The following is a 10,847-nucleotide window of genomic DNA, read 5'->3' on the forward strand; positions in this document are numbered from 1 at the left end:
ATCAGCCCCATGCTTAACTCAGAAGTGTTCCCCCTGGCAGGACATAGTCAGAGTGAGCCTGTGTGGGATGCCTGTGCATGAGGTCTGCTGCTGTCCAGCCTTCCAGACAAAGCTTGGGAAAGCCAAGGTGCTGAGCTGACCTTGGGCTGGGCCTCAGCTGAAATCCCAGCTGAAAAGTTTCCATGAGGGATTTGCCATGAATTGGGGCGTAGGCTGGATGGTTCCAGTGGCTCTGAAAGGAAAAGGTGTCATCAGGATCCCAAGCTGCTGCTCGGGCAGCTCAGAGTTGCTGCCCAGGCCCTGTGCATCCCCCAGAGCAGAGGACAGGCTGGCCCCAGGGGTGTCAGGGTAGGCTGGTGTCCAGGAGGACACAAGGCAGGGAGCTGGATGAGGCACGTGGAGCCAGTTCACCCCAAAGGCTGGGAGGTGAGCTGGGAGGGACGTGGGCAAGCAGAGAGCCTGGCCACACTTCCATGAAGGAAGGGTTGGATGAGATGAACAGCTTTGCAGGGTGGATTTCTTCCAGGCAAGCAGCCCTCCCTGCTGGGGGGACTCCTCCTCCTCCTCCTCCTCCTCCGTGTGGGCTGGGCTGGAGCAGCTCCTGGGAACGTAACCATCTCTCTGCTCTTCCTCCTCCTCCTCCTCTTGCCACTGGCATTTCTGGATGGGGCACTCCACAGCTCTGCACCCCTGCCTTCTGCTACGAGGGGCTCCTCCAATGGGTACCTTTTACACTCAAACCTTTGCCCCCTCCTCTGTTCCTCTGCCTGTGCCCAGGAGCCAAGCAAAGTCCCAGCAGAGACTCTCAGGGGGACCAGCTCCCTCAGACCTGGCCTGACCCACCTGCCCTGCAGGAGCCCCACCCAAAGCAACCCCCTGAGGCTTCATCCAAAAGAGGGGTGCCAGCCTGAGGAGTCCAAGCACTGGGGTTTAAGCCCTTCTTGAAACAGGAGGTGAAGAACCAGCCCTGCCCTAGCTGAGCCAGGACAGTGGCCCAGTTGTACCCTCCAACTGGGAGATGTTTCCAGCCACTGTTTTGACTGGGCTGGTCTGTGGTGACTGTCACTCATCTCTCTTCCAACCCTGTGCCAATGTCAGTGTTGGACTAAACCATCTCCAGAGCTCCCTTCCACCCCTATTCCCTCTGGCTCATCTTCATCCAAACCATCCTGGCTGCCAGCAGACCCCACAGGTCTCTTCATGGACGTCTCCTCCATCCAGGCTGCTGTGTCTGGGCTGAGAGCTGTGTCTGGGAATTGCTTGCTCCCCATTACCCCCCTGACCCCTCCCTGCTCCTGCCTCATCCCCAGGACTCACGGCTCAATTCTGGCCCATCTGAGGGAAGGTTTAATGCTCTGACATTCAGCTGAGACCCAGGAGAAGGGCTGCAAAAAACCCCAGGAGAGCAGCAGGGATTGAGAAGGACGTAGGGGTGGTTGGTGCTAGAGGAAGCCAGGTGCACACTGTTGGCTTTCACAGGATCATAGAATCATTTTAGTTGGAAGAGACCTTCAGGATCACCAAGTCCAACCATTAACCCAGCCCTGCCAGGTCCCCACTGCCCCGTGTCCCTCACCCCACATCCCCACGGCTTGGAAACCCCTCCAGGGGTGGGGACTCCACCCCTGCCCTGGGCAGCCTGGCACAGCCCTGGGCAACCCTCCAGGGCAAGAAATTGTTCCTCAGGGGCAACTGAAACCTCCCCTGGGGCAACTGGAGGCCCTTTCCTCTTGGCCTGGCCCTTGTCCCTTGGGAGCAGAGCCCGACCCCCCCCTGGCTCCAGGCTCCTGTCAGGAGCTGTGCAGAGCCAGAAGGTCTCCCCTGAGCCTCCTTTGCTCCAGGCTCCTGTCAGGAGCTGCCTGTTGGATGACCAACAGCCCTTCCTACATCTGGGGGCAATGCCAACCCTCTGTCCCCTGGTGCTGCCCCCACTAACCTGCTGATTTTCAGGAGCTGGTCACAGCATCTCACTCTGTCCAGTTGTATCTCACTAATGAAGCCCCTGCTGCTGCTTCACCCCCTCTCCTCACCCCTCTCAGGGGAGGTGGTGTGACCATCTCACCGTGCTCCTGGCAGGGCACAGGGGCAGTTCCACCTCCTCCTTCCTGAAAGAGGCTGAGCCTTGGTGGAAGGCAGATCCCCCTCAGCACAGAAGCACGGGGTGGAATCACAGCATGGGTTGGGTTGGATGGACCTTAAAGATCTTCTAGTCCCAACCCACTCTGCTGTGGGCAGGGACACTTTCCACTAGATCCACTCGTTCCCTTGGAAAGGCTCAGGGGTCACTCTCAGCAGTAGGTGTTGGATCTTTTCCAGGCTTAGATGAAAGACAGAAGAAGAGTTTGCAAGTGCCCTCACCCCCCAGCCCCCATCTGCCCCTCTCCAGCTCTCCTGGACTTCAGGGAGGAGCTGAATCTTGCAGAGAGGAGGCTGGGGGGAGGGGAGGGGGGGCTGTGGGGTGACCTGACGTGTCCTTGGCCTCTCTGCTCCCCCAGGCTGCAGACTCAGACCTGCCCTACCCGCCCCCCCAGCGGGAGCCCAACGTCTACATGGTGCCCCAGGGCATCAAACCCGTCCTGCAGCGCACGGCCATCGAGGTGAGCAGGGCAGCTCCTCAGAGGGGGCTCTGAGAGGGGAGGGGGCAGACCCAGAAACGGGATCCCAGCCAGGCCCCGTGGGGAGAGTCCCACCAGGGACTGGGAGCTGGTACCCTGCTGGGAGTCCCAGCCCTGGGCCATGCTGGCTCCTGAGGACAGTTGTCCTCACAGCAGGGTGATACCTGCCCAGAGCAGAGAAGCTCCATTGATAGATGGGTTGTGGAATTGGTGAATTGGTGCATACAGAGGGACACTTCTTGTACTAACTGGCTCCTCCCAGCACCAGTTGTCCCACGTGGTTGATCCATCTCTCCTCCATGGTGGGCCAACCTTCAGGATTATGTCCGTTGCTGGGAAGCTCAGTGAGAGATATGGAGGCAGACCTTTGGCTCAGTCTTTGCTGTCTGTTCCCCTCAACGTTTAGATCCTGGCCTGGGGGCTGAGGAACCTCAAGAGCTACCAGCTGGCCAGCGTCACCTCGCCCAGCCTGCTGGTGGAGTGTGGGGACCAGCTGGTGCAGTCCAGTGTCATCAAGAACGTCAAGAAGAACCCCAACTTTGACGTCTGCGTGCTCTTCATGGAAGTGGTGAGGACCTGGACCCCACCCTGCAGGGATGGGCTCGTAGCAGAGCTGGCTGGGAAGCTCTTTTGGATGTGGTTGAGGCCCCATCCCTGGGGGTCTTTAAGGCCAGGCTGGAGGAGGCTCTGGGCAGCCTGATCTAGTGGGAGGTGTCCCTGCTCATGGCAGAGGGGTTGGAACTGGGGGATCCTTGTGGTCCCTTCCAACCCTGACAGATTCTGATCTGTTTTAGCAGAGGACTTTGGAGCCCTAATGGCTCAATGGTTGGACTTGATGACCTTGGAGGTCCCTTCCAACCTGAAGGATTCTATGATTCTATGATCACATTAAAACACACCCTACGGTGAAGCTCCTTCTGTCCTGCTGAGCTTTGCTTCCTCTGGAGGAGACTCCTCCCTCCCTGCCCGGGGTGGTTACGTGGCTCCTCCCCTCTCCCCACAGCGTCTGCCCAAGGAGAGCCTCTACAGCCCCCCCATCATCATCAAGATCATCGACAACAGGCCCTTTGGGCGGAGGCCCGTGGTGGGCCAGTGCAGCGTGCGCTCGCTGGAGGACTTCTACTGTGACCCCTACCGAGAGGAGGACGGGCCCCAGGAGCCCTCGGGTAGGTCCCACTCCTGGCTGCACGCCTGGCCCCTCTCCAGGAGGAGCTGTGGGTCACTGTCGGGTTGCTTTTACCTCACTCCAGCTGGAGGTCTGATACCAAAAGCCCAGGAGGTGCCAAGGAGGAGTTTAGCCCTAGGGTTGGTGGGTGGGGATGGATCGTCCCTTGGCCAAGCTGCCCAACCTGCATGGACCTGAGCTCTGGGGGGTGGGAAGGCTCTGGGCAAGGCTGGGGGTGCTGCTGGAGGTCGGTGCCCAGGTGGCAGCTGGGTGTCCTGGTCACCCTGGTGGCTGCTGTGCTTGCAGATGACGTGAGCCTGACGCCCAGGGACGACGTCCTCATCGACATCGATGACAAGGAGCCTCTCATCCCTGCCCAGGTAGGGGGGCAGACACCCCTTCCTTCCTTTGCACCCCAAGGTTGGGGTGGAGGGGGATGGAGACGAGAGGTCACGTCTGGCTGTGACCTCCCTTTGGCAGCTTCCACCTCCCTTGTCCCCTCTGCCCTCCAGCACGGCAGAGAACAGCCACAGCTCCCTCCTGCTCCCCTGTGTGACAGGAGGTGCCAGCTTTGCTCAGCTGGGGCAGAGACAAGAGACTCTGCCCGTGCCAGGGACTCCTCGTTGGCATCTCTGTCTCAGACACGTGGTTTGGGCTGAGGCTGAAGGTTCGTGGTCATCCTCTCAGGGCTTTGCTGGGAAGTGAAGGTTCCCTGAGGCTCTCACGGGGCTCCCCACGGGGCCAGGGCTCTGTGCCCCCAGTTTGCTCGTTGGCTGCAGGTTGTTTTGCTGCTTCCAAACCCCCCAGCTGCTTCCAGAGCTCCAGTGACTCTCTGGAGGGTCCCGGTGGGGACGGGGACCGTGGGACAGCCCATGGTGGTGGGATTTGGATGTGCTGCAGCAGGGAAGGAGGGATGTGCTGTTGCTGGTGTAGAAACCAAACTTCTCTGTGCCATGAGCTTGAGGGGTCTCAGCTGTTCCATGGAGATGGGCCGGGCTGGACCTGCCCCTGGGCTTCCTCCTTCCTGGAGCTCAGCTGGAAGGTGTCTGGCCACGCTGGGGACAGGGGCCCTGCTGGTGCTTCTGGTTTCCATAGCCCTTGGGTTCCTTTGCCAGCAGATGTGTCTCCTTTGAGGCAGAGACCTGCAGATGTTAATGTGTGTGTGTGAGTCACGAAGCTGTAGATGACCTGATGGTGTCAGAGGCATTTGGGGGAGCTTCTCGTGGTCCCCCCCTGGCACTCCTCTGGGGTGTTTAACCTGTGCTGGCCTTTCACAGAATGATGGGATCCCAGCCTGCTTTGGGTGGGAAGGGACCTTTCAAGGTTATCTAGTCCAGCCCCCTGCAGGGAGCAGGGACATCTTTAACTCCTTCCTCCCTGGTTTAAAGGCTGTGGGTGCTGCTTGGTTCCATGGGTGAGACAAGTCTGAGCGTTGGGTAGGTCACCCTCTCAGGTGGGGTTCCTGCCCTGCCTCCCACTCAGCAAGGTGTGTCCTTTGGGAACCAATTCTTCTGCTCTTCATTCACCTCATTGGTGGCACCTCAGTGTTTCTGTTCTTTATCTGCTGATCTGTGTCATCAGACAGCAGCAGGCGTGGGCTCAGGTGGGGTCTGAGCATCAGACTGCCCCTGGAGATTCTGGGGCTGCAGCTGCACCTCTAGTACTGAGCACTGGGGAGGCCAAACCTCCAATCCTGGGGGCAGGTTTGGGCCCCTCCCTCCCAGCAGGACCTGGAGGGGCTGGAGCGTGGGCAGAGAAGGGCAACGGAGCTGCTGGGGAAGGGTCTAGAGCCCAAGTGTGGGGAGGAGCAGCTGAGGGAGCTGGGGGTGCTGAGCCTGGAGCAAAGGAGGCTCAGGGGAGACCTTCTGGCTCTGCACAGCTCCTGACAGGAGCCTGGAGCCAGGGGGGGGTCGGGCTCTGCTCCCAAGGGACAAGGGCCAGGCCAAGAGGAAAGGGCCTCCAGTTGCCCCAGGGGAGGTTTCAGTTGCCCCTGAGGAACAATTTCTTGCCCTGGAGGGCTGTGGAGGCCTGTGCCAGGCTGCCCAGGGCAGTGGTGGAGTCCCCACCCCTGGAGGGGTTTCCAAGCCGTGGAGATGTGGGGTGAGGGACACGGGGCAGTGGGGACCTGGCAGGGCTGGGGGAGGGTTGGATGTGAATGATCCTCAAGGTCTTTTCCAACCCAAACCATTGGCCTTTTGGGGACCAGAGCTGTGGCTGGGTGACACCAGGGACCTGCTGTGTCTGGTGCTGCACACCAGCATCCATGGGTTGACCTGGGGCCTGCAGAAGTCCCAGAGGAAGGAGACAGATGTTTGCAGCTGGAGAGACCCCAGCTCTGCCATAAATACCTTGTTCCCTGGGCAGTTCAGAGCACCTAAAAATTGGGATCAGACCCATGGGGTGGTTTAAACAAGAGCTGAGAGGATGAGGAGGGGAGAGGGACATGGCAGAGCCCAAACACTGCTGCAGCCACCATGGAGGAGAAGACTTGGACATTTCTTTACTGAAACAAGCCCTTCACAAAAAAACCACTCTGATGAATTGAATTATTGTTTGACCCCAGATTAATTCTTCTCTCTTTGCTTGTTTATCTTTTATCCTTTATTTGGGGAGCGGAGGAGGAGGAGGAGGGAGCTTCTTAGGGAAAGCCAAACCAGAATTCCCACCATCTCCCTCCCTAACCTCTCAGTTTTGGCCCTGAACGCTGTTCCTCCCGTGTCCACCCTCTCCTTGGTGGTGGACGTGGGCTGGGGTGACTTTTGCTTAGGTGGTCTGACACCCTGCAGCCATCGGGGTCCCCCTGGGGCCAGGCTTGGAGGGGTCCTGGTCTGCAGAGCCCAGCCCACTCTGTCTCCTTGGGAAGGGTGATGGGTCCCAGGCCAGGAGCTCCTGCCTGGGGCCACAGTCTCCACACCACGTGCTGTTCCAGGGGTGAGCTGGGGAGCAGGAGCCAGGGGTTGTTCCTGCCCGGGAGTGTGTGCAGGGGTGTGTTTGGTTGTGTGTCTCCAGAGCCTTTCCCCATCCTTGCCAGCCCTGGCTTGGGTCCCTCCTCTGATGGATGGCTAGAACAAAGGGTCACTTTGTTGTCCTCATCCCAAGCAGAGCAAACAAGCAGGCGTGGAACCCCCTCTGCTCTGAGGCTGTTGAGTGTGTTCTCCATCTCCTCCAAGCAGGGTGAGAAGTTCAGCCCGAGGGCTGTTCAGAACAAGTCCATGTGCACATGAGCTGGGAACACCCTGGATACCAAACGTGAAGAAATGACACTCCTAAAACCCACAGAAAAGCCATTTTTTTCTGTGGCAAGGTCTCCTGGGCTAAGCACCTTCTGCTTTGCTTCTCTGGGAGGGGTTTGCAAGGGCTGAGGACATGCCAGTGGCTGCTGGGTCAGCCCCTGCTCCTGCCTGCTCTGCACCCTGTTGTCCAGGCTCTTTCCTGGCTCCTCATCCCCATGGGGAGCAGATCAGGAAGGACAACCACGAGGTCCACCTGCAGCCCCAAGGGAGGAGCAGATGTTGAGGAAACAGTCCCAGAGGGGCTGCCCCCCACGGGGCTCCAAGAGCTGCCTGGGTCTCCTCGAGGTGACTGAGCCTGGGGGAATCCTCCCCCCAGGAAGCAGCTGGAAGTTCAGGGTTTGCAGACCCAGGGTCTGATGCAGGTCTGGTTTGGTGGGGTCCAAGCATTGTGCTAAAGGCCCAGGCCAGGCTGGAGGAGCATGGCCTGATGCTCAAACCCAGCTGTTTGCTGGTGAGAACATCTCATTCCTCCCCCTTCTCCATCTGGAAGGAAACACCCCTGGAGGGACAGAAGCAGAGCTGCCCTTCCAGGGCAGGGGCAGGTGACACAGCTCTTGAGTTGCCAAGGACAAGCTGTTGTTCTTCTCAGTGTTTCCTTTGATCCAGCCCTTGGTCCTGAGCTCTCCTAAATCCCTTCCTGTTGCAACCCCCCTGGGACAGATCCCACCTTGGCCCTTGTGGCGAGCTTGGGTCGCTGTGTCTTTCACAAGCCCCCCCGAGGAGGAGCTGCTGTCCTGCTCTGAGGAACATCAACAGCTTCTCTGTAACCCAAATCCTGCTCTCCTTGCAGGGAGAGCTCCCCCTGCTCACCCTGGGGAGGGGAGGGCAGCACTGGTGGGGGTCTCTCGGTCCGTTTCTCCTCGGTGCTGCTTTTGCTGATGTCTGTGGACCGTTGTTGCTCTAACCCCAGGGCTAACCAATCCTTTTAATTTGTAGCTTGCAGAGGGCCTGACCAGCTCAGCACTAATTAACACCCCAGCTCCTTGGGCCCAGCCTCATGTAGGTATTGCTTCGTTTCTAACTTACGTGCTGGGTGAGTGGTTTTGGTGAGTGATGTGTGTGTGGAGATGGAGCTTTGAAGATCTGCAGAAATCCAGACGTCTCCTCCTGTGCAAGGTCCTGTCCTGGAGAAAGGTCCAACTCCATCGTGCTGTGGGTGGGGGGTGCCTGTCAGCAACCATCTTCCCTTCCCACCAAAGACAACGAGGTTGGTGTTGGGAGAAGGGGGGAGAAGGTTCTTCCCTCTTGCCCGTGAGGAGCCAGCAGAACTACGTCAGTGCCCGAGGTTGGGTGTCCTCCTGACAGCCTCTGGCTGGTAGCTCAGTGGAGATGGTGTGTCCTGGGTGGCTGCAAGGGCGTGGTTGGGGATGTGAGGGGACTTCTGTGCTCCTCCATGTCCCAGCTCAGGGACCATGCCAGGCCCAAGGCATCCTGGTGGTGTAAGCTGAACGAGGAGGGTGTTGGCCTTCCATGGGAGGAGGGTTTCACCCCAAGGAAGGTCTCATCTCATCTCATCTCATCTCATCTCATCTCATCTCATCTCATCTCATCTCAATCTCATCCACAGGACTTTGCACAATCCTGCTTTATGCAAGTGCAGAGCCTGGTGCCCTCCAAGGGTGGAGAGGAAGGAGATGCCAGGCTGCACCCAGGCAGTGGCAGGTCCCTCCTTGCAAAGTGTATCCTCCTCCCCTTGTCCATTTTTCATAAAAAAACCCAGATGTTGGGGTGTTTCTAGGTTTTTTTGAAGGGCAGTGAAGCTGCTTTGCTTTCTCAGAGGATTAATTCTTCTCCATGCTCCAAAATCCTCCATAGCAGGGTTGTGACCTGGGGGCTCTTCACCCCTCTTAGATCCCTCCTGATATTGGTCCATGAATTACAGGGTATGGGCTGTCCCTGCATGGTCCTCCTGCATGTTTCAGGCCAGAATTAGTTGTGTTGCTTTCCAGTCATAGAATGGTCTGGTTGGAAAGGACCTTGAAGGTGGGCTTGTCCAGCCTGGAGGAGAAGGCTCCTGTGCTGGGGGAATGGTTGGGCTCAATGAGCTTAAAGGTCCTTTCCAACCCAAACCATTCCATGACCCTGTAGGATGCAGACACTGGCACTAAACTGTGGCCCCTGAAGGTCTCCCCTGAGCCTCCGCTGCTCCAGGCTCAGCACCCCCAGCTCCCTCAGCTGCTCCTCCCCACACTTGGGCTCTAGACCCTTCCCCAGCAGCTCCGTTGCCCTTCTCTGCCCACGCTCCAGCCCCTCCAGGTCCTGCTGGGAGGGAGGGGCCCAAACCTGCCCCCAGGATTGGAGGTTTGGCCTCCCCAGTGCCCAGCCCAGGGGGATGATCCTGTCCTGCTCCTGCTGGCTGCACCAGTGCTGGCCCAAGCCAGGATGAACTGTTCTGCAGTTATTTGTTGGCCCGTGTGCTCTCTTTGGATGAGGAGCTTGGGTGGTGCTGGGACACAAACCAGAAGCACAACCCCCATCCCAGAACCCCCAAACCTTCCAGGCACATCCTTAAGCAGAGCCCAAGTGCAGCCCTCACATCCTCCCTGTATCTCAGGCTGCCAGGACCATGCTGGGATACGAATTGCTCCATCCCACCACCCAGATGGCCAGAACCTGCTCCTGCCCTCAGCTGCTGAGAGCTTCTCCTTGTGAGCTCTACCTCACCCTCCCGTGAGGAATCCTCTCTGCTGGCAGGTCCAGCTCTGTGGTGCTGTGGCTGCAACAGCTGCACTGGGGCTGGAGGCACCCCCAAAACACCTCGAAGTCAGGGAGTGAGGAGCTGCTGATGAAGTTCCTGGTGTCTCCACCCCCTCTGCAGGCCAGAGACCCCCCAGCCCAGGCCATGCTGTAGGGATGGTGCCCAGGGCAGAACCTCACCTCTGCCAGCTATGGGGGGTGCTGCTGCTGTTGGTGGTTGGGATCTGCCCGGGGAGATGTGTGACTTTGGTGTCCCCACCCCAGGAAGAAGAGTTCATTGACTGGTGGAGCAAGTTCTACGCTTCCACGGGAGAGAGGGAGAAGTGTGGCTGCTATTTGGAGAAGGGCTTTGACACCTTGAAGGTGAGTGACCTCAGCTGGCTCTGCCTCCTTGGACCTGCCCTCTCCATGGTGTTTCTCCACAGGATTTTGATTTTTTTTGGAGTGTTTGGGCTGTTTTTTCTTCTGGGAAAACAAAAATAGATAATCTTCCCCAGATTATTTTTTTTTCAGATACTTTTATTTTCACAACAACTCTTCTGAAAACTCCTGAGGGAAACATCCCCAGCAGAAAGGTCTCTATGGCTGATGAGGAAGGTGAAGGTCTCTGTGAGACCTTGGCTTAGTCTGGGTCATCTGTGATGTGCTGCTGTTCACTGTAGGGTTGCCCAAGGGCTGGTTTCATCCCTCTCCTGGGTGGGACAAGTGTGACAGGTCCTAGGACTCATACCTGGGGGTGGCTTGTTGCTGGGACCAGGACCTCGGGTCAAGTCTTGTCCCAGGTTGCTGGGGAGGTGCTGCAGGTCCCCTTCTGCCCGGGGGCAGTCCCTGCCCTCACCCCCCATCTCTCCCTCCCCAGGTCTATGAGACTGAGCTGGAGAAGGTGGAGGACTTCGAGCACCTCTCTGACTTCTGCCACACCTTCAAGCTGTTCCGCGGGCGGTCGCAGGACGCGGCCGACGACCCCTCTGTGGTGGGGGAGTTCAAGGTGGGAGGGTCTCCTCTTTGGGCCTGGGCACACGTGCTGCTGGGTGGGATGATGCCAAATGACTCTTTTTTGGGAGAGCAGCCCTGAGG

At 58.5% G+C, this 10,847-nt stretch overlaps 1 protein-coding gene across 1 annotated transcript in view; it reads left to right on the top strand.

Annotated features, from left to right (window-relative positions):
* Nucleotides 1-10,758, top strand: part of LOC103777890 (dysferlin-like) — a gene marked incomplete at both ends in the record, with an annotated part of 14,080 nt that extends 3,322 nt beyond the window's left edge. The window contains 6 exons of the mRNA XM_008945453.1: nucleotides 2,496-2,597; nucleotides 3,022-3,183; nucleotides 3,619-3,781; nucleotides 4,087-4,160; nucleotides 10,035-10,133; nucleotides 10,630-10,758. Of these exons, the coding sequence (XP_008943701.1) occupies nucleotides 2,496-2,597; nucleotides 3,022-3,183; nucleotides 3,619-3,781; nucleotides 4,087-4,160; nucleotides 10,035-10,133; nucleotides 10,630-10,758 (729 nt within the window). The remainder of the gene's footprint in view (nucleotides 1-2,495; nucleotides 2,598-3,021; nucleotides 3,184-3,618; nucleotides 3,782-4,086; nucleotides 4,161-10,034; nucleotides 10,134-10,629) is intronic.
* Nucleotides 10,759-10,847: the final 89 nt, after the last annotated feature.

This window comes from Merops nubicus, unplaced genomic scaffold, assembly GCF_000691845.1.
Source record: "Merops nubicus isolate BGI_N331 unplaced genomic scaffold, ASM69184v1 scaffold42068, whole genome shotgun sequence".
Lineage (NCBI taxonomy): Eukaryota > Metazoa > Chordata > Aves > Coraciiformes > Meropidae > Merops > Merops nubicus.